The sequence below is a fragment of the Pelmatolapia mariae genome, linkage group LG13, assembly GCF_036321145.2.
Source record: "Pelmatolapia mariae isolate MD_Pm_ZW linkage group LG13, Pm_UMD_F_2, whole genome shotgun sequence".
Taxonomy (NCBI): domain Eukaryota; kingdom Metazoa; phylum Chordata; class Actinopteri; order Cichliformes; family Cichlidae; genus Pelmatolapia; species Pelmatolapia mariae.
The window spans coordinates 3,877,109-3,900,414 of record NC_086238.1 but is presented as its reverse complement, the minus strand read 5'-3'; the positions used below and the strand labels follow the sequence as shown (position 1 = coordinate 3,900,414).

Below are 23,306 nucleotides of genomic sequence, written 5' to 3'. Positions count from 1 at the left end.
CTATCCTAACTACCATAACCAATAACACTGATCGTTAATAATCATCAGCGTGTAAATATGACTCATATATTACTGTTTTTAACTGCTCTCTCTCTATCTATCTATATGAAAGAGAAAGACAAATAGAGAGAGAGTATTTATATATACTATATTTATATATAGAGAGAATCATAGGTATTTTACATTGTACTTTCGTGCAAATTTGTAATTGTACATTAATATTATTATTTTGTAACATTGCAATTGCATTGCTGTTCCTTTTCCTACAAGACATTAACATGTACAGCAGCTGTGGGCAAATGATTCAATGATTTTGTATTATAAGAAAAATCCTTTATGGAGTTCAACACCTATTTGTCCAGTAAATGCCTTCCATCAAGGTGTTGCTATACAGCAGCCAGGAAAACTCACCCTGTATGTATAAGGTCTAAAGAAATGAATTTCGATTGATGCATACAGTTCAGTGGCAGGGTTTGTCAGCATTATGGCTCCTAATTAATGAACCTTTTGGGATCATTTTATTGATTCGATGCAGATTAGAACCCCCCCCCCCCCCCTTTCTGTGTGTGTGTGTGTGCGTGTTTACTGGATATGAATGATGATTCAGAGAACACCGGGAAAAGTGTCCTCATGACACATGCACAACATGCTGGTGCTGAGATGATCAGTCCAATCAGAGTGTGACGGGTCATCAGCTGATCATCAGTTGCAGAGATTCATGACAACAGTGTACAACAGTTTTTATTATTCTTATTATTTTTAATGATAATAATTGGTTGGAAACTATGAAGGAGTATTAGGGTCACATTAAGAAAAAAATATATTGTTGATCATTTTGGGAAAAAAGTAAGATTACCATTGTTGTTTCAAGACAAACTGCCACAGCTGCCATACCCTCTACAAATTACCTTGTTTAGATGAGTTAGTGAAGCAAATTGACGAGCCGTATGGTAACACAACATACATCCTCTTTATTGCACGAGTGTGTAACCATCGATAACCTTGCATCTGTCCATTCATTTCCTTCTCCACATTTGTGTGTTTTCCCGTCTAACCAGATGCAGCTTTCTGCACCATCTTTCCAACGTCCTTATAATTATCACCACTCTGTGTTTATGTGCTAAAAGAGAAATCATTTCCTTCCTTGTTACTAAAACAGATTCTGAAGTACAAACTCACTAACTCAGAGGGTACAGCAACTGTAGCAGTATCTCTTGAAACAACAACTGTAATCTCCACATTTTGACTTTTTTTCTTAAAATAGTATTATTTGGGTAGCACTGTTGTTCTCTCAGTGCTCGCACTGGCTCTTTTAGAATCTATGGTTTCTAATGACATGAAAAACATGCCAGGTGAATTTTCCCATTACTGTGCTGCAGGAAAAAGCCACTGGTTTACAGCAAGTGTAGATCTCCATGTGTTGCACAATGGTGACCCACCGCTCCCAAAGTCTAAGATAAGCAAATGCAATGAGTTTCCCTGTACAGAGATCAAAGAGCATATCTTTCTGTTATCTCTGTCTTCCTATCTAAATCAGCAAAATCATTGTTCATTTGTTTTTTCAATTAAATTGAACCAAAATGTTGTGATTGAAATCGTGATCCTGCTTTCCTAAATATTGGCTTCCTGCAGCATTACTTATTTCCAAAGCCTCTCAAACAGACATGTGACATAAAGCCAAGGGGCTGCAAAGAGCCGAATACTTTTTGATCTCCATCCTATTATGGCCAGCCATTAAGGCTCCTCATAACATCAGACTGTGCTGTTCCTATGGCAGGATAAATTATTCAGACAAAGCAATAAAAATCAACCAATATAAATCCAGTAGCTTCTTTCAAAATTAAACTGCCACCATGATGATATAGTGGTACTCCAGTGTCTCAATAAATTAAAAATACTTAGTTTATCTGTGAGCGCTAAAGCATGCATCAGCATTTTACAACACATTTGCATGATAAAAGGGTTGGGGCATGCTCATCTTTATTAATGTAATGTTATGCAATTAGGCTTCCACTGTGCCACGGGGCTCTTAATCATTAACATTGGAGATTTAAGAGTTTTGCATTGATTTGCTGTGCCATTGATTTCCTTGGTGGGATGGATACAGAGACAGGGCGGATGGTCAGCGTGACCTCCACTATAATGATAGAGGTTAAATCTTTAAATTACTTAATCTAGAAAGGCTGAGGTAATGTTGTAAGATATGCATTTTATTTTATGTTATATGTGTTTGTACACATTCCCATGCCTTAATACTCTTATTCAAAATGTCTTAGTACATGCAACATTTTTTTTAAGTCCACTTGACCAGATGAAAGAGATTTTTATCAACAGTGCAAAAAATAAAATTACAAAACGCTTTTGCAAGATATGCTGAGATCTTGGGATGCTGTGTTATATTCTTTGTTATACTGGAATTTGAAGTTGACAAAAACAGAGATATCATGTTAATGACACGCACGTAGCAAAATGGCAGTTTTCCTTCTTATACATTTATGGATAGAGACATTCATCTGACAATGAAAAGATAAAATAAATTACTTGCTGTAGCCTGGTGATATTTGCTAAGTGGGACTACCAAGCAGATTACCATTAAATTTGTTCTGAAAATGAATGATAATTATAATCAGTCACTGGACACTTTATCAGGTACACCTTGCTAGTATCAGGTTGGACCCCCTTTTTCTTTCAGAACTGTGTCAATCCTTTGCAGATAAAATAAGGGTTTGGAACATCTCTTAGAGATTTTGGTCCACGTTGACATGATAGATCACACCGTTGCTTCAGATTTGCTTGCTTATCCTGCTGGAAGCAGCCATCAGAAGATGGATACTCTGTAGTCATAAAGGGGTGGTCATAATCAGTAACAATACTCAGCTAGACTGGGATTTTTAAATGATGCTCACGTGGTACTAAGAGGCCCAAAGTGTGGCAAGAAAATATCCCCCACACCACCGGCAGTCCAAAACATTTATACAAGGCAGGATGGATCCATTCTTTCATGTTGTTTATGCCTAATTCGGACCCTGTGGTTTTGTTATGTTGCTGCAGAAACTGAGATTCATCACACCAATTTTCCATCTTCTATTGTCCAATTTGTTTGAATTTTAGGCTCAATTTTCATTTCTTAGCCAAAAGGAGTGGTGCCTGTGTGGTCTTCTGCTCTTTCTGTGTAGTCTTCACTACCATCTTATTCAAGGTTTGGCATGTTGCATGTTTGGATATACTCTTCTGCACACCTTAGTTGTAACTGGTGGTTATTAGAGTAACTCTTGTTGACTTCCTATCAGCTTGAAGCAGTTGTCGATCTCTGTCTTTAGCAAGACATGAACAATTCTCTGTAAACCTTAGAGATGCTTATGTGGGAAAATCCAAGTAAATCAGGAGTTAAATATTCAGACCAGCCCCCCTGACTTTAGTCCCGTGCTCCATCATTGTGTGAATGTGAATTATGGAAAATGCTGGCCAGATTTCCATTTACTTTGGTATATTCCTGATGTTTCTTCTTTCTTTTTTTTTAATCTTGCATTTCAAATGATGGATTACAAAATTTCACTACGTGTGTTAAATATACACTTAAAAAATACTAAACTTTTCTCATTAATGAAAAACTAACTACACTTTCTCATTTTTGTAATAGTTATTTTATCTTTAGTTGAAGAAAGCGGAAATTCTGTGCAGCCTTAGTCATTCAAAGCTGCATCCAAGACCACAAGAGATGGGCCCAGCTCCAAATCAAAATGTTTGTGGTGTCTTGTAAATTCCTGTGGAATAACTAACAGGAAACTACAGTCGTCAAAGAGAACTTTCTTAGAGAGGAGCTGCCAGTGCGTCTTTTACGTCAGCTAGAGGAGAAGTTTCCATGTGGCTCTCTTTGGTAGGTTTCCACTGGGTCTTTTTTCCACTTTCATAGCTGAGCGTGTGAGAGAAGTGCTGTTAAATCACTGAGTCATTAGGTGGAGGTGGATGCCGCTTTGTGACAAAACTTCTTAAAAGCCTCATGAATAATAGATTTTAGTAAAACAGCCAGGAGCACACTGTTCAGTCTGAGGTTAACGAAGCCACGCTAATGGAAATAAATGCAAACACACAATCACAAACACATTGAGCTTTACAAAATATCCAAACCTCCACAGGTCTAATCCCCCACAGTAAATGAGTTTTGAAAAAAAAAAGTATTCAGGCTGCTGTGTGAGTAAGCAGGCGGTACACGAACCGTGAAAGGTTTTCATTATCTGCGTCAGGCTTAATTGTCGGCTGAGGTGATAGGGTTAGCAGAGATGTGTGTGGGCTGCCAAGGAAAAGAGCTGGGTTTGATTTGAAAAGAAGAAAAAACATTTGCACAGACACTGAAGCAAATCCCCGTTCTCATTTGATTCAATTAAGAAAACAATGTCAATTAAACCAATTTTCTTATTATTAGTAAGCTTCATTTATCAGTCTGTTAGAAATGATGTGAAACATGATCAATGAGAACAATATCTTCAGGAATAACATATTTTATACACTTTTTTTCTACAAAACAACAATTTTACATTAAATTAGATCATTGAAAATCAATTAAATGTTGCCGTAAAATATTGTCGACTATAAAAACCATTAATACTCTATAAAGAAAGTAATAGAGAAGGCCTGCGAGTGATGTTTGATGAAGCACTCCAAAGAAATACAAAAATGCTAAAAGAGTAGGAACAGCAGGAGTCCGTATAAGAAGAGATGCAGTATAAGCTTCAAGATAAGGAAGGAAAAAACCAAGAGATGCAGTGAAAGTCACAGAAAAAAAAATAACGAAAGCTTGCAAGTGATGTTTGATGAAGTACCCCAAGAAAATAAAACAGGGACAAGGAACAGCAGGAGGCACGGGGAACATATTGTTGGAATATTTTGGTTTGAGTGAATGAGTAGAAATGCAGGAGGGGATAATGAAAGTTCACCCAAAGTGATATTTTTTCATTTTTTTTATCAGAAAAAACCCCACAAAAAACCTGAAACGCTTCTACCTACCATGATGGTGTCCCCTAAAAAACAGAAAAACATTTTGTGTGTGATCAGTGATTCATTTGAACAGATCTGTGCACGTTTCACATCTTGATGTCCAAAATAACAGCACGCTACAAAAAAGGACTGCATCGTTAGGTAGACTTTGCTACAAATATATATTTCTTGTTCTTATTACTCCACTTTGACCCTTGAGCCTCCAACAAATTCATGCAGCCAAAACAGTTATTTTCTACTTCTTGCACCTTCTTTACAGCACTGCAAAGGTGTGAGGGTAAATCTTGTTTTGTCTATATGTACATTTCAATATCTGAAAAGCTGATTTGATTGATAACACTGAAAACCGTTAAAACTCAAAAAAAGGAACTTTATTATTTTTAAATATCTGCTTGGGTATTCAAAACAATGACTATCATACATTTTTTGTAGTTTAGTTATTGCTACAAAAATTAAAAAATAATATAAAACTAAAACAACAACAAAGAACAAAACACAATACTGTGTTCTGACATTGATTAATTGATTGACTCTTGAGTCTCTAATTTGGGAAAGTTTGCCAGCTTCCAGGCTACTGTACTTTAAATGAATACAGTGTTGGTCAGAGTCTCTTGGGATAATTGTAGCAGCAGATGTAGTACACAGATCATGCCAAACATGACCGAGAAGTTCATCAGCAATTCTTGGGAGTCCTCCACAAAGTCACTTTGAATTATAACAGCCCAGAATGAATGAGAGATAGTTGGATGGTAAATTGATTAATGAAGTGGGCAGCACATTTGGTTTCTAGTAAGATCAGAGTAAGTATTGCCTCTTTCTAGTAAGAAAGAGACTGATTTAATAAAAAGTACAAAACAAGAATCCTGGCTTTCAGGATGCTTCTTAAAACATACTTGCATAAACAAAACAAATTAGCATTTCCCTGCATGGACATATCACTGAACGTTAAGCTATCTTTTATTTAACTAGTTCATGTCACTTACCTAACAATTACTTCTGGCCTTAAAAATAAGGTCTAAATAATTTAGTTAATAACATTGAATATTTATTGCAAAATATATCATATATATAACCATATCCACTTAGTCTTCATTAAAGAAATTAGATTGTAAGGTTAAAGATCAGAGCACAAAATGATCATATCTGAATCGTCACCGAAGAAAGAACAGTATGTTCTTCTTCCTCTCATGTTTTACTGATACAGCTCAAGAAATGAAACGACATTTTCAGAGACTTTAAATACATTTGAATATAAAACAGGTGTGTTACCAAATTAGCGAAAGACACAATCAGACATTACATTTTGAAACATGTCAGACTTTTACCAGTTTCTGCTTAGATCTAATGAGCATTTTGTTGTACGCTAGACATAGCCCATCTGTTAGCAGCAGAGCGTCATTTAAATGGCTAATGCCCACATAAAGATGCAGACTTCCATGTAAAAGATAAATAGAGTCCTTTTTTGTTTTGTTTACATTGGATTATCCAGCTGAATATTGTGCTTTAAACAACTTACATTAGCTTCAGCTAAACATCTTTTCCAGGAAACAAGAGACAGCCAGTCCTGTCCCGAACACATACTGTATAGCCCCAAGCTAAAGCACCAACAACAGTGAAAGTTATTCTAAATGCAAATTATAACTTCTGCTTATCCAAAACAGCTGGTGAAATGTGCTGAGTGAAGGTTTTAGGGGACTATATGTACAGTAAGCTATTCATTCATTCTTAAACCTGTTCCTTGGAGGTGATTCAGGTCTCTGGTTCCCAAACCAGTGATTGTATTTTTTTTTTTTTTTTTAATTTGTTCATTTCAGGCACAACAATACATATATTGAACATAAGTGCACAAAAACAAAAAAAACAAACAAACAAAATGTACCTGAAAAGGAGTGGGATGAAGAAAACTTATTAAATCCCACCCCTATGTTCATTCATCAAAAAAAACAATAAGCTTCCCGCAGCTACGCCCATCGTTGCAAACCAAACAAACAAAACCAAGCAAAACAAATAGAACCTTCATAACTGCATACAGAATATATAAATTGCGTTACCACAGGTAACAGGCAATAATAATTACAAGTAACAAACACACATGTACATATATATACATACACACACTTTTTTTTTTTTTTTTTCCCTTGGAATCCATACCAGCATTGGTAAGAGAACAGACATTACAGAGCACACTAAAACCATCATTGATTATACTGTGACCAGACCGACTGTTTGTAGAGGAATTTAAATCTATGAATATTTTTGCATTGTTTCAGTTGTAAACTCAGACTGTTCCAGATTTTCACACCACATACAGACACACAAAAACCTTTACGGGTTGTTCGAGTTCTGGGTAATTTGAATTCTCCAAAGCCTCTCACATTATAAGTCCTTTCTCGAATTTCAAATATAGATTGTAAATTTGCAGGTAGAAGTTTATTAAAGGCTTTGTATAAGATTATGGATGTATTGTAATTAACCAGATCCTGGAATTTAAGTAACTTTGCCTGAAGAAAGAGTTTGTGAGTATGATCTAGATAACCAGCCTTGTGAATAATACGCAGTGCTCGTTTCTGTACTGTGACTAATGGATTAGTTGTGTTTTTATATGTGTTCCCCCACACTTCCACACAATATGTAAAATATGGAAGAACCAGGGTACAGTACAGAGTACGAAGTGCATCTTTATCAAGGTATGGTTTCACTTTGTTCAAAACTGCGAGGCTTCTGGAAATTTTGGTTTTTATGTGTCTGACCTGGGGTTTCCATGAAATTTTGTTATCAATTACGACTCCCAAAAATTTGTTTTCACTCACATTATCAATGGGTACACCTTCTATAATAATTGGTAATTCTATATTATATTTTAAATTACCAAAAAACATTGCTTTAGTTTTATTTATATTTAATGATAATTTATTGATATCCATCCATTTTTTTTTATTAATTTTAGCTCCCTGTTTACAGTCATTACAAGATCAGTATAGTCATTGCTACTGAAAAATATGTTGGTATCATCTGCGAACAGTATGAGTTTAAGTACTTGAGAAACATCAAAAATATCATTTATGTAAACATTGAAAAGTGACTGGCTATTTGGCCACATTGCCTTTGCTCCCTCTGCACACCATCAGAGCCATTCATCATTTGTTGATTAGGTGTCTTCAACCTCTATAGTGGACTTATCTCTAAGTCATCACCTTGCAAAATAAAAAAAATATTGTGTGCTTAAAACTGCTGGCTTCATTCAACAAACTAACCAAGTCAAGTTTAGTCAAACACATTAGTCATTGTACTATTTGTTGCCAACAGTGAATTTATTGATTAGTTACTCACAGTCTTCCCAAACCAACCTAACATGATCAGTGTCCATGTTCTGTCCAGCCCACTCAGAAATTCAGTTTCCACTGCTATAAAACAGAGAAATGTTGGTGACATTTGACAACTTGTTTTACAAATTATTTGAATGATTCATTAATTATCTAAGCAGCAGATTCTTTTTCTGCCAAAATCTGACCTTGAGTAATCATTTGATCTTTCACTGAACAGTGTGAGTCACAAGTTATCTTAGAGCTTCAAAATTAGCCATTTATAGCTGTTCTGACATTTAGTAAATCATCATCAGTAAGTCATTTTAAAAACACAAATGCCAATAAAAATGACATAACCTCATTCTGTATCATTATGGATATTTTTAGTTTTATGGTCTTTAAAGCAGACCTGTCTATTTCTGTTAAATTTCTAATGTTACAATGCTCAACTAATGATAGAAGCATATCAGAATCAGAAGAATATGTAGAAGTAATGAGCCAAAAGCTCAAGTTTCAGACTGCTCTAACTTGCTCCATTTCACATACTTTTTTTCCTACTCTTGAGTATGCATGATGTCACTGAGTCTAGATAATATTGTCATTACAGACCCATCCATCTGCTATTGAGCCTGTGTTTTTATCAGGGATAGCCAATCAGAAGAAAGTTGGGTTAAAGGGAGGTAGATGCGAACTAAAATACAGATGCTGGATGAAATGAGGGACTGTACCAAGGCCCAGTATAAGATTAATCGGGATTGTTTTGAAATAATAATAGACTAGAGTCCAAGAATAGCAAGAAGATCTTGATAGATTGTACCGTGAATCTCTACATTTTATTAAAAATCCAAAGTCTCTGATAACTTACAAAAACCAATATTGGTTTATCTTTCTCTATGAAGCGATACTATTTTACACTACTGGACGCCTCTCTGTCGCCATATCAATAGTTACTAACTTTGATCCTCTAAATTGGCCTTTTTTGATGTGACTAGAGTTCTGATAGATGTGGGGACAACAGTGTTTTGTTAGACATGGAATTTACAGGAAGACCTTAAACTTAAACATGGCTATAGCTATTGGTGAATTTAAATCATCGTATGGATTGCAGAAAAGGAGACGTTTCATTATTTTTTTTTTTAGAGGCCACTAATGTTTTATGTTATTTATTTATTGCATATTAATTGTATATATGTAGACCTTGTATTTTTTGTTGTATTTGTGGTATTTATTAAGTTTTCAATATGTCTGAAAGCTGCATTGGCCAAGTCTCCCTTGCAAAACAGATTTGATTTCAAAGGAACTTCCTAAATAATGCTAAATAAATAAATAAACAAACAAACAAAAAGCTGGAAATGAGCACAAGTCTCCTTTAATAAACCAAACAAATAACAGACTGCAGAAAGATTATTTTAAATTTAAACGAATCATATGTTGCAAATTTGATGGAACAGTTTCTTTGATTGACAGATACTACACCTCCAGTCTTTAAGTTACCCACCAGGTGTCAGTAGCCTACACGTCACTAATGTACTGCATGCTGCAAAAGCAGACAAAGAGTATGCCTGGATCCCCAGCATTTATACATGCCAGTGGATTAAATAAGCACAAACTGGAACCAAATGTGCCACAGCATGTTAGAAATTATAACGCTGAAGCTGCAGACAAACTGGTTTTCAATAAAAACAAACAAACATTTGCTTCTTTGATACTTAAAATGATCTTAAGACAGTTTAACTGCGCTAGATGACTAAGTGCTTTCTACGAAACATGACTAAGAGCATGAAGTAGTCTGAGCTGAAAGAGATGCTTTGATCAGTGCCCTATTTTTCTTGGGCTACAGAGGCGATGAGGCGGAGGGAGATGCACGCGAGAGGCAGGGAGGGGGGCGGTCCTACGTGTCCTCCTCCCAAGTCTTGTGCTCGGTGGTGTGCAGCATTTGAACAGAGGCAGACAGGGGAAGCAGAATGAGTGGCTAGACATGACCTTAGAATAAATTTGAGGAGTAACCTCGACGGTTTCAAACCACGGACCTTGAACATCTGGATTTCCCTTCGTGTTGGATATTTAATTTAAAAGGAGGTGTTGGAGGAATATCTCCCCTCAGCGTTGGACTCTATCTACCAGTTCCTCAGCATAAAACCATACCTGGCGCAGGTCTCAGAGTCTCCTTAATCTTATTTGTAGATAGACAGCGAGCCCGGCTGGCGACACATTACAGAGTATCTTTATTTAAAGCGCTTTAACAGAAAATGTGAATCCCTGCCTTCTCCGTGAGGGAGCCGAACCCCCGTCGTTGGCATCTGAAACAGCTGGCTTGTGTCTAGAAAATTGTGGATTAACGATTTTTTTTACCCCTTCTCCCAAGGAACCTCGGACGTCTTTCAGTGGCCTGTAGCCACAATGAGCGTCGATTTAATTGAATTAACTACATGAGCGGTGTCAAAAGAAACGCGTTTCTCTCCGATTTAAAAAGGGAAAAAATCCATATCTGCTGAAATAAACGGCGCCAGGAAAATATGGAAAACGAGGTGTTCACTCCTTTGCTGGAGCAGTTCATGCTGACACCTCTGGTCTGCTGGGTAAGCTCCCTAATTAGCTATTCAGATGTGTCTTGAGCTCGCTAATTAATCACCCCATGCTGTTCTTTTATTGATTATCTATTGTCCCCTTTTCAGGTGAAGACGGTCGGACACTCGACGGTGACCGATGGCACCAAATTATCGGAATATATTGAATTAGTGGATGGGATTTACCTGAATGAGATAATGCTTGAGATGTAAGTAGTTTGCTGCACACATCCAGAAATATTACCCATCATTGCATTAACAAGGGTTACATGGTTAAACCGTACCCATTCTGTGTGGTTATATGTATGCATTTTGGTCAGTAAACGGGGTCTGTGGGTGTGGAGGAAGGTCAAAGTGGTACTCACCCTGGGGGTTTTTCGTGGGGTCATCCCCTCATGAGCAAATTAAGCAACTGCAGCCTCTGTCCGGCGCTTAAAATGAATGTAGGCTAAGCACAAAGGGACCTTGTATTGGGGTCAATGATGGGTCGCACTGTCAGAAATCTTTGCAGACAGTTATTGTCAGGGGTTCTTTAGAGCTCCGCAGATTATCTGCAGGCATGTTTGCTGCAAAGATGCGTGCGTGTTTTCTTTTAAGTCACCCTACACTGTCATCTGCAGCCGACTGGAAGACACCCCGCCCCTGGAAGCTGCAGCCTCACGTTTCCTGCTGTGCTGTAGATTAAACTAGAAATAGTAGCCCTAAGAAGACTCCCTGGTAGCAGCACAGAATCTGGATGTTGACTGCACTGCAATGCAGCAGGCCAACATTTGGTTTACATTCAGCTGAAAGGGAAGGACCGCTTATGTATTGGGAGTTCTGTTGATAGTGAGAGAGGTTGGATGTTTGATAAGGCAACGGAATTTCATGTTCAGCTTGTCTCTTTCCAGTCATATATATATATAACATGGCAGAACACCGCTTTCCATTCCTTTGTCTGGCTCCTGGCTGGTACTTCCTGCTAGCAGGACAATTTTTCATATTTTCCGCTAATGCTACACTCCACACTGTCAGCATTTATCCCCCCGCCTGCCTGTCTAAGCACCATTCAACCCAGCCTGCTCCCACTGGAATTGATTTTCACCTCTCAAGAGATTATGTGTTGCACTTTCATGTGACAACTTCTTGCCACATCAGTAGCTCGGGGAAATGTATGGATATTCAAATCTGTCTTTCCATTGTTTTGTGTACAGATTTACGTTAGTAACAAGTGTGTAGTGTTTCGGAAGGATAAATGTGTGGCTGCATTGCATGAGGAGCTGATTAACCCCCCACACGGTTTCCTCTCTTTGGATGGTTTCCTCTTCCTCCTGTCCTGCCTTCTTATAATGTCCTCGACCTCTTGCTGTTCGCCCATCACTCTAAGCCGCCTATCTTGAGGTTTCAACTATCTCTTCCAGCTCTTTTCCCATGCTTGTTTTCCTCCTCCAGGCTTTTTCTACATGCTGATGTATTCTCCAAATGGCAAGGCCGTCTTTCCTCTTCCACACATAGCTCCTTCAAACAAGTCTGCTATATTTTTAGTGCATTTTCCCCCTTATGGGACACAGTATGGTGGAAAAAGAAACAGGAAGGATATGGGGGGAAGGGAAGGGTCAGAGGACCGAGGAAGGCAGAAAATGATTTGCCAAAAAGCCAGAGATGAAAAAAACCTTTGACATGACAGGAAAGATTTGCAAAAATAGAGCAAGTGTTTAACACACAAAAGACAAATTCACATCCCTGGTTTGCTGAGCCACAATGGCAATTCCTCAGTTCTACATATTAACACAAAGGTGTGTGGCCAGGTAATTGGTAGGATTTCAGTCTGCAGTAAAATGGAAAGAGCCAGAAGGAAATTTCCTGTGGATGGTTGAGAGCTCTATGCTAAAATGAACTGTGACTGCCTTAGTGATCGCCTGACAGGATGCTGGGAATATTCCGTCACAGCCCGCACAGTGTGTTTATGTTTGTGTGTGTCTGCATGCTTTTCTGCAGGGCTTCTGTCTCTGTGTGGGAGTTTGTGTATCTGTGTTTTTTTTGTTTTTTTTCCCTGTATATTTGGTTTTGGACTGAGGCAGCTGTTGGTAGTCATCTTGTTCAGCCACCCTCCCACACAAAGGGCTACAGTATTGGTCAGATTTAGTGTTGGCAAGACTGCTCTTTGTCGGCCTCTCCTGCTTTACAGGGACTGCAGGATTAACTTCAGCTAACTGAAATATCATAAACTCAACCGTATATTACACCTCATGGTTGTAAACTTTGCAGCTGCTGCAGAGCCCTTTGAATAATAGCTATATCTTTTTTTTCATTGTCATCCTTTTGTAAATGTAACATGAGCTTAGTCAGTATTAAGACCATAAATGTGGTTGAAAGCAGTGCGTGGCGTGTGGTTATACTTCCTTCGGCTCCATCTCTCATTAAAAGTAGCTTAGAAACTTCTCCGAATACCTGTAGGCGATAATTAAGAAGACTCTCACTAGAACACTCTTACTCACACATTTAGTTTTTTCCTTTTCTCCTCTGTTCTGACAGCTTGAAACATATTGTAGTGAGTGTTATTGCTTTGCTTGAAATTGATCCAGCTGCACTAAAAAGCTGTACTCTACTGGTGTTACCCTCCAGCTGCTGACTGCTGTTTACATTAAAAACCAACAACAAAAACCCCACTAGCGTTCAACACAGTTAGCACTGCATTTAGAAGAGTCAATGATATAACTACAAAACTTACATAAATGAGTGGATGGAAGTCGGCATACTCCTATGTGAAAACAAAACATTAATAAATATGGTGTGATCACTTCACATGCATGGCTAATTACACACCTTTGGTATTTTATTGGCAACATCAGCTGTTGTACAGCAAGCTTTAGTATTGCTGTGCGCATGTCTCTATCTAGCACAAAGCAGGAGACATGGCAGACCGGCTGGCAGCAGTTGTCATGAGGACAGCATGGGAGAGCACAGAAAGAGCTGAGAGACCCCAGGATTATCTAACGGTTTGCTGACAGACACCCAGATGGCACCGTGTCCCCTCCCCCTGCCCTCGTGTGACTGACATTACCTAGCCAATTACATCGCCTCCATAGTGCTGTCGAACCAATTAGTTTTCCCGCCCAGCAAGAAAGCGCCAATTAAATTTTTGTCAGAGTGACAACTGTCCATTTGAATTCTTTGCTTTTTTGCCAAGTCTGTAGATTCGTGCTGGCTCCTTGGCCTGTTTGGTCAACCGGTCAGTCTGTCCTTTTACAGGCTGCAGTTACCTGATTTATTTGAGTGAGACGGACAGTTGATCGAAATCAGGTGCGCAACATTTGTCATGTTGAATGTCAGTGCTTTTCTAGCATTGCAAAGCTGTGAGCACAACTTTAAACTAGAAAAGATGTTCAAAAAACTGGCCGCTAATTTTACTGAAGTAGCTACAAGTGTAAAGTAGTAAAGCATATGTGAGAAATGGAAAGAATGCGGTTCCACATGTTCTGTGGTCAGTTCTTCTGTTTATTATTCAGACAGATCAGTGCATGTCTGTAAGTCTGTCTGAATGGGTGCACATATGGGAAGGAGAATGTGAGAAAATTGAGCGTAACTACCAGCTGTCAAAATTTTCATCTGCATATTTTTTTTCTCACCAAAAACACTGAAGAGGGAAACCATTAAGAAAGTGAAAATAGATTAGTTAAAACAGAATGGATTGTCTTAATTGAAGCCTAGGATTGGTAGATGCAGAGGATTCACTACGACTTCCACCATACCACGTCTTGCACTTTGGTTGTACTGTTGTAACAGCCATTGAGGTCTGCCGTAGATAATCAACTTAAAATTACAATTTAAATGGATGGAAATTCCAGCATTGGCTGGTTTTTACTGTGTGAAGTCTTATGTGCACCAATCTAATGCTTTACTTGAAACAAATCTCTGTTGCATGTTGATACATGTCTTTTGTTTTTTTGTCATATTTGTCTTTACAATTTTCACTCAGGAATCACACCCAGGTGTTATTGCACCTCTGCTCATCTCACTCTAGCTTCTTAGCAAACTGGAACAGCTAAGAAAAAATACTCAGTCATGCAATACCAGTAGGTCTAAGAGGGGTAGATATTTCAATAGAGCTACATCTTATTTTCTTTTTCTTCTGCGGTCTCTCTTCTGCATCATTTACCAACACCTACAGATCCTGCACCACATGCTCTTAGCCTGTTTCTCCCATCTTTCCTCCTGCTGGCATCTTCATCTCTCCACTTCCTTTTCTGTCCACACCTCAACACTCCTGCTCTCTCTCTCACTCACTCTCATTTCTCTCTCCTGTTTTCTTTTGAGCAGCACGTTGAAGCCTTTGTTAGCTTTCTCTGGGGCTAGTTACAGCAGACATAGTTGAAATTCCTGCTGGATTGGAGAATGGAGGCAGACAAATGTGCTGCTGGGTTGTTAGACTGTTTGATTTCCCTCCTGCTCCTGGCTGGAGTGTCGGATCCATCCTTCAACATGAAAGTGTCCGCCTTGGATCTCAACTCCCATAATCATCATTGTGTCATTCTCTCTGTGCCCGGCAAGCAGGGGGATGTGTATCATTTCAGGAAGGAAACGGCAGCTGTGACCTTGGGAGGACAAAACTTTAACAAGGCTGTGTTAATATGAGGCACTCCAAACCTTAGAAACAAGGACGTTTAACCCCACAGGAATCATCGTAGAAATTTAAACGCAGATTTTCTGAGTTTTTCACTCTAGCAGTGCAGAGTCATTTGACTTACAATTACCTGACTCTTAAAGTATAGTATTTAAGTTTGCTGCTGCATAGCATTTAGCATGACTATGAATAAATTGCTGCCCATCACAATTTAATACTGAACTTTTGAATTCCACTACTGATGCTATTTGCCACCATTTCAAATGTCCATTTTAGCAGCTTTATATCTGATTTTTATTAAAGGTAGCTGTTAATTTGCTGGTGCTGCTATTTGTAATTAATGCAAACTCAACATTTCCTCCATCTGTTACTTATTTCTATCCCTTCAGCGGCTCAGGGATATAATCCCTTCTGTTCAATGAAAGACTTATGGGGTGAAACATCTGCAGGAATTGTTGAGTTTCATTAACAGCAGCTTAACACTGAGAATTAGCAGCAAAGTAAAATTAATCATCGACCAGGTAAAAAAATTTCTGTTCCAAAGAGTGACTCATAGCAGAATGATTGAAGTGTGATTTATGTTAGAAAGATTCATTCTCTATATTGACAGTGGATGTGTCTAAATAAGGTGCGAACCCTTCTCAAATGAATTAATAATTAATCTTATTTAAAAGTTTCTCTTTTGCAAATGTGTGTTTGCAAAAAAGTACTTTTTATACTTTTTGACAGATAAATAACTGAGCCGTGTAAGTAGCCGCGTGTAGTCCTGCAGCAGAACTCCACCTTCACTATCTTCGACTGAAAGTAGCAACACTAGACCTTACTTTGTTCTGAGGCCTTGAGGAACCAGTGCTTCACCTCCTACACATTCCAGTTTGAGCAGTTAGTCCTCCATTATGCAGATCTACTGCAAGATAGAGGACTAACCTTGCAAGGACTATCCTCAGCACCTCCAATCCAGATTGGTAGGAATGAGTTCATCTACAATCCTTGTGGGTACACGGAAGACAGGAAGAGGCCCTGTGGTAACAGACAAAGACAGAAAAGAAACGACTCCATGAAAAACCAGGACAAGGAAATGGGGCGATGAGAACTCGGTGTGTTTCAGCACTACAGTTTCCGTGGGAAAAGGTGAAGAATGAGAGAAGAGGATGCAGTCCACATCAGTAAAGAGTGGTTGATGCTACTTTGTTCCCATCTTGCACTCCCAGTATTTTAATGGGGTAAAGTAATATAATTTGCATTGCAGCCCAAGTTAAAAATAACCTAATGGTGCAGTGACATATGATGCTCTAGGATCACCGTCTGATTCCTCACTAATTTGAGATTAATTGGATTTATAAGAGTATGTGTTACCTCCTGCCTGTGCTTACTGTACTTCAAAGCTTCTGTTTGGAAAGGCAGTCAGTGTAATGATACACTCCAAAATCCAAAAGATAAGTGCTGATTTCCTCATTTTGTAGCTGACTTGTTAGTATGGATTATTGTTAATAACTTTCTTTGCTTTCATAATAAGTTTGATGTTTTAATCAAGGTATCCTATTTATTTACTATTCATTAATCAATTCCCTAATATTTGACCGATATTCCTACATGTCCACAAATATTGGATTAGTGTCCGACAGAATGAAGTCTTGACTATGCTCCATTGTGGACGTGGACAGCTGGAGACCCAACAAGCATGCAGTGATTCCTGTTATCCTCCTTGGAAATGCGCTGCCTGGGGCGGATGCGTAGTCGGTGCATTGTAATGTAAATTCCCTGTGGACAAAAAACAGGCAGGCACCTGGGTGTGCACAAAATTTACGCCGCTCATATTCAAGTGGATTTGTGTTTACTCACAGACAAGGAAAGTCGAGGCTTCAGATCACAGATAGACAAGTGGTAAATATGAGCTTCCTCCAAAGGGTATTTGGACTCGGGAGGAGCTCAGTAATTTTGGAGTGTCTCAAAGTAGTACTTATACTCCCTCGCACTGAAAGTAGCCAGGATAAACGGTAGAAAATAAAAGGGTATCTTCTCTATCAGCCTGTTGGTTAACAGTTCTGCAAGCCATATAAGGTTTAGATCTGTGTTACTGGGTTGGTTGCATGCCCTCAGTGGTATTTGAACCAACTGGTTTAAAATTTTGACATTTTAAAGGCTTCTGCTGTTTCTTTGTGCTTCTGAGTGGTGGGAAAAAACAAACCGAGGGCGGTGTCAGACAGCCTTAATTCTTAACGCCGACCTGAAATTATCCTGAACCAAACCGTCAGCCTTAACACGGCTGCTAATAAGAGCTCATCCCCCAGATTTCTTTCACCGGCCTCCTATGTATGTTTGTCTTCTCTCTCACATGGAGGCACAAACACACACCCCTCCTGCTGTGTTTGGACAGTACAGCTCACAATCTCCATCTCCAGCACGTGGCCAAATGGGGCCTGGGCTTTCTGTGTGTGTGTGTGCATTTAGGCTGCTTTCTGTATTGGTGTGTGTATGGGCATGTGCCTGGCTGCCCACGTTGACTGTAATGTAGCCTGTCATATATAGGTTAACACTACTCTCTAACCTACCCAGCCAGTCAAAGCTTGCAGATGAGAGGAGGAAGCCCAGTGGCCGCAGGCTCTGCGTAAGGCTGCAGTGCCTATCGACGGCAACCATGAACCGACTTATTGACTGGCCGTCTGGCTGACTTGCTGACTAGTTGTCTGTGTTGCTGCCTCTTGAGCTGGCTTTGCCTGTTCATCCTTAATCTGTTTGTCTATTTAAAGTCTTAGGTTTATTGTATCAGCAGGAACAGGGAGGGGGAGGCAATAAGTTGGATTTTCTTTCTTTTTCTTTCTTTTTTTTTTAAACTGCTGTTAAGCCCCCGTATTTAGTCGCCTGCTGATCCACAGGGGTGTCAGCCTGTCCCAGACTAGTAACATCAGAGATTGTGCAGGAGAAATGAGTAGTGGATTGCATGTTATTGTCATGAGATGGTGACTGCCATGTTGTCAGCTGAGCATGATGATGATGGAATGCATGAATAGTAACAACATTTTTTTTTTCTTTTCCCCTTCTCCAAGTATTTCTCACACACCTCGTTCACCACATTACCCTCCTCGCACTGATAGGATTACAGCTTCCTCTGTGCTTTTTAATTAATGGGTTAAATAGACCCCCTACTATGGACCTCGAAAGGGGCTGTGTGCGCATGTGGAGGGGAGAGATGGCAAGGTCATGTGACTTCATTTAGAACGGTATTAAAAAGAGCCCTGTGTCCTTTAGATTAGCGTGTGTGTGTGTATTTCAGGGTGGAGGCTGTTGAAAAGCCGAATTAACACAGCCACACTGCAGCCATTTGAGAGAGAGACTTTTCATATAAACCCAAGACTTCTAAATAAATGCATAAATGGGTCTAAATTGATAACTGGAGTCTTTATATTACTGTGTATTAAGCAAGTATGCTTCGTTTTGTTTCTATTAGAGGTATATTTAATGGTGCTTAGTGCAAAGAGAATGTAACAGTGGTAAAACAAGAAAAGGATTTAACCAGTCACCTATGAATGAATGTTGCTGAAGATAAATACAACATTCAGCGTCTTCTCCTAAACAGGAAAAATAAAAAAAAATATCTTGATTATATCTTTGTAATCGAGTTATGAGCTGTGCAGATACAGACATTCCTTTGCTATTCTGGGGTGTTTCAGAAGCAGTCATGCACACACATGCATGACGACACATCTGCTGCACACTACATGCATGCATACATTTGTAAGCAGTCAGGACCCTTCTCAGGCGCAAGGCAGCCATGTTGACCCTCATAAATAGGTCATGGAGCATACACACTGAGATTTAAAGTGCATATCACGATAAACAGAGCTGCTCTCTGGCATTGTTGGTGTAAGGCATGATGGTAAGGAAAATACCACGACTTAATTACTTGGATATGTTTCCCTTATGGAGGATAGGAGGTATTTTACTTTATATAGCTATAACACATGAAAGGGTGAAATGGTTCATCATTTTGATGGATCATCAAAATGTGTTGCCTCAAATATTGTTAAGTAAATTATTTCATTATTTTTATCTGTGTCAACAGCAAAACGAATGTGTGGCAAGTTTGTTAAAATGAGTTAAGTTTAGTATAAAATGTAACTGGTTAATTATCGCTTTAAAATTAAATCAGCAAAAGTGTTAAATTGCATTTCGCTTTAAAGTGACATAAGTATTTTTGTTTGAATGTTTGTGTAATCTATTAGCCTTAGCTGATGTGGTTCTGTTTTACTTAGGAGCCTCATGAAAACTTTTTTGCATAAGACTAAGTACACCCTTACTATTTCAATATGAATTAAGAAAGTAAGGAGCATCCAGGTGCTGCTGATGTAATGCAATTAATAAGCTGATCATTAGCAAGTGTGAACACCTTTTAATAAAGCAGATGATTTGGCAGTTCATTCGTCTATTCGTCATTGAAGTGCGCGTTAACACAATACCACAATCTTTTAAGGGATGGAAGATTGTCTGAGAAATTCACTCCAAGTTCAGACCGTGCAATGCACAGAGGAATCGCTAAAAATCCAGAGCTATATCTCCGACTCCTCTGGCCTCACTTAGAAATGTGAAATATTCAGTCTTTTTCTAATTGGACTATCTTGAACTTTAATAAGCATTACTCATTAAGAAGGGTTGACAGAAAAACATGGCAGCACAGCTCAGGTTTGCATCCACAAACAACGTCTGGAACAATGTCCTTTGGACAGATGTAATGCACAGTACCATGATTGGTAAAATCAAGAACAGCATATCAGAAGCACGGTAGTGGAGGGGTGATGATTTGGCCGTGTTTTGCATCCACTGGTTCTGGCCAGCTTGCAGTGAATGACTTGACCATGAACTCCTCTGTTTACCAAGTATTCTAGAGTTAAATGTGAGGCCATGTGTCCCAAAACTAAATGTTGGCCCAAATTGGGTCATGAAAAACAGGACAGTGATCCCGAGTATACCAGAAAATGAGCTGTGCATAAAAGAAAGCCTGCAGGCCTCAGTTGAGTAAACTGAAGTAATGCTGTGAAGAAAAACGAGCCAAAATTCCTTCACAAGAATGTGAGAGACTGATAAAGTCGTACAGAAAACAATTATTAAAGTTAAGGGTAATAAAAAAACCCGGTAAAGATGTCTCTGCGAGCCATTGACTCATCGGGTGGACTTTTAGTGGGATTACTGAAGGAAATGCTGCCAATCTAAAGCTACACTCATTCAGTAGAACAAATAAACTGTATGAAAAGTATTTGAGACAAATGTTACAGCAATATATAGATGCATTTGGCATTAGCAAATGTGAAATTAAGAATTTCTCTCTAGTTGCTCAAGGGCTGCCATTTTGTCATCGCCTCAGTTCTGTGACTCAAGGAAACTGGAATTTCCCTCAGGGGATCAGTAGATATCACATTAAATACACAAGACTTGTATAGTATCAATCTTTTATAACCTCTAACTAGCTGGTTGAACTTTTTTTTTTCTCTCCCTCCAATCAGTGTTGTTTATCTAAGCAAAGAACTTTACTGTTAAAACCTGGGAAATTATTAGCCATAAATGATGCAGACTCTGAGCTTGACAGCAAGTCAGCATGTCAGGCTTTCCAACGATGGGAAGCTACAAGTTGCTAAGGATTTGTCTGACTAATTATCTTACCAGTAGACTTAATTGGTGAATGTTTGTGATTAGGCTTGGTAACATTCACAGATGTGCAAATTGTTTGGATTGCTATCAGTTACTATGTGAAATGGTTCTGTGTGGATGTGGAATGTTTGGCTCCTTAAAACGTGTTGACACCTGTGATAATATAAGTTGTCATGCATGCGCCGTTTAACATCCCTTAGGCAACACTCACCGAGGGCACACAGCCTCTTGACTCTGCAGGCAGCATGAAGGCAATGATCACAGTTAAATATCACAGAACTGCTGATATGCAACGCCTCAGTGTAGCCTAGTGGGTATCAAATGCTTTCTGACATTCCCCAGTTCGAAGTAAAAAGTAAAGGGAAGCTCTTGTTTGTGCATTTTCCCTGAAATTGATATAAAATTAACTTTGCTTCACTCCTCCCCCGCTCTGGTTGTCCACGTCCCATCAACAGAGCCACTATGCCCCATCTCAGTGACTTTCCCCCACAGTTTGAGGACCGGTGGTGTTTCCCAAATGTTTAAATACTTCAAGAGCTTTGAATTTTAGTACTTTCATTTGGACCCTAGAAACTGTCTGAAACTTTGGTGCCACCAATGTTTTATTGTGATTGCTTTTATTCTGATTGTGGTTTCTTTTAACATGGTTATGGCACTCTGTTTATTTAAGCAAGGGTCTACTGTCACTCTACGGCTTATATACAGACCCATTCGATTACATAAAGCAATGATACAATGGCAATTCTTAGAAACAAAGAAATCTTCACCTGATATTTATCTTTGCTACAAACTTGGATTGTTGATAAACCCTATTCCATTTCTCCTACAGAAATCCCAAAGCCACAGTGCAGCGCACCAACAAGAAAGTGAACAATGACTCCACACTGCGCATCCAGAACCTTTCTATTCTCATCAGGCAGATTAAATCCTACTATCAGGTAAGATTTTACTACTTTGCTTTATCAAAGTTAAAAGTAGCCACAGTGAAGTGATTGTTAGGAGCTGTTTATTGCAGATATGTCATAAAAAAAATTTGGATTTAGTGATAAGGGTCAAAATCCCTTAAATTTAGCTCTTCATACATACCCCATGTTCCTTTATGCCTAAAACAGGAGTTGGCTTTTACCACCTTTACCACTTACAGTGGAAAAATGTATCAGTTAACACACCCGTCAAGTTTAGCTCAGCATACACACAGAATTAAATGGGTCCACACAAGCTCATGCCACATAAAGAGTTGGCTGTATAAACGGAGATGTATTTGCAGATGTGTATGTGAGTGATGTGGTATCAGCCTCCATCCAGATGTCAAAAGTGGCCCAGTAAATTTAAAGAGACGTCAGGAATGTAAAACAGTGATGTGGTTACTCGTCTATAGTGTCTGCTATATATTTTGTTTTTCTTTTTACATTTTTAACTTAAATCTGCTTATATACCATTTCCCTCTTGAACAATTTTCTTAATTTTAGAGAGCTTCATCCGACAGAGAGAAAAATAAGGCAGTTGTCCTAATATTGACTCAATCTGTGTAAATGTCTTAGAAAAATGAGGAAAGCTAACTTACTGCCTAAAAGATACTCTTATAAACTTTGGTCAGAGGTTTGAAGTTGATATAAGTAGACCAAGTTACGCATACTGAAGTAGATTACTGCTTAGCATGTTATCAGGTCTTTATACATTTCAGTTTCCGTTCATGGTTAATCATTACTTGTGAATCTACAGTCTTTGCAGTTGATCATATCAGTAAATAAAGGCTCACACTTAGTAAATACTTTATCAAATACTGCAACACTATACTATACTGCTGAGTTACTGTCTGCTGCTCGTCAAATACATTTCATTGCAATGTTGACCCTGTGCTAACTTGCATATGACTGACAAAACTGAAAAACTGAACTGAAAACACATGTGGTGAACTGGTCACAAGCAGTAAATCCCACTAATACTGTGATATATTTGATATATTTGTGCATACTCACGCTGGATAATCTCTTGACTGCTTGCATATGTGGGACAACACATGGTTGATTTGTGCCGAACAACTTTGGTTTGCAGCCCACTTCCAAGTGCGGATGCCAGATATTTGAATCTGTAATCCTCCCCTATCTCTGTGGTAGAGTGTACATTTTTTCTGCTTATCAGTGCAGATAATATAAAGTTTAGTTGGCCTAGAATGATATTTTCAGCTGAATT

The 23,306-nt window shown here is 38.7% G+C and overlaps 1 protein-coding gene across 5 annotated transcripts in view; it reads left to right on the top strand.

The window, feature by feature from the left end:
• The first annotated feature begins 10,185 nt into the window (after positions 1–10,185).
• LOC134640327 (girdin-like) overlaps positions 10,186–23,306 on the top strand; it is a 66,155-nt gene continuing 53,034 nt past the window's right edge. For 3 of the 5 annotated variants that reach the window (XM_063492034.1, XM_063492033.1, XM_063492031.1), the window contains exons 1-3: positions 10,188–10,879; positions 10,976–11,076; positions 21,943–22,051. In XM_063492034.1, the coding sequence (XP_063348104.1) occupies positions 10,817–10,879; positions 10,976–11,076; positions 21,943–22,051 (273 nt within the window). In that variant the 5' untranslated portion in view covers positions 10,188–10,816. Of the gene's footprint in view, positions 10,880–10,975; positions 11,077–21,942; positions 22,052–23,306 lie in introns of all 5 variants that reach the window. The other 2 variants (XM_063492035.2, XR_010095451.1) reach the window with 2 other exon arrangements.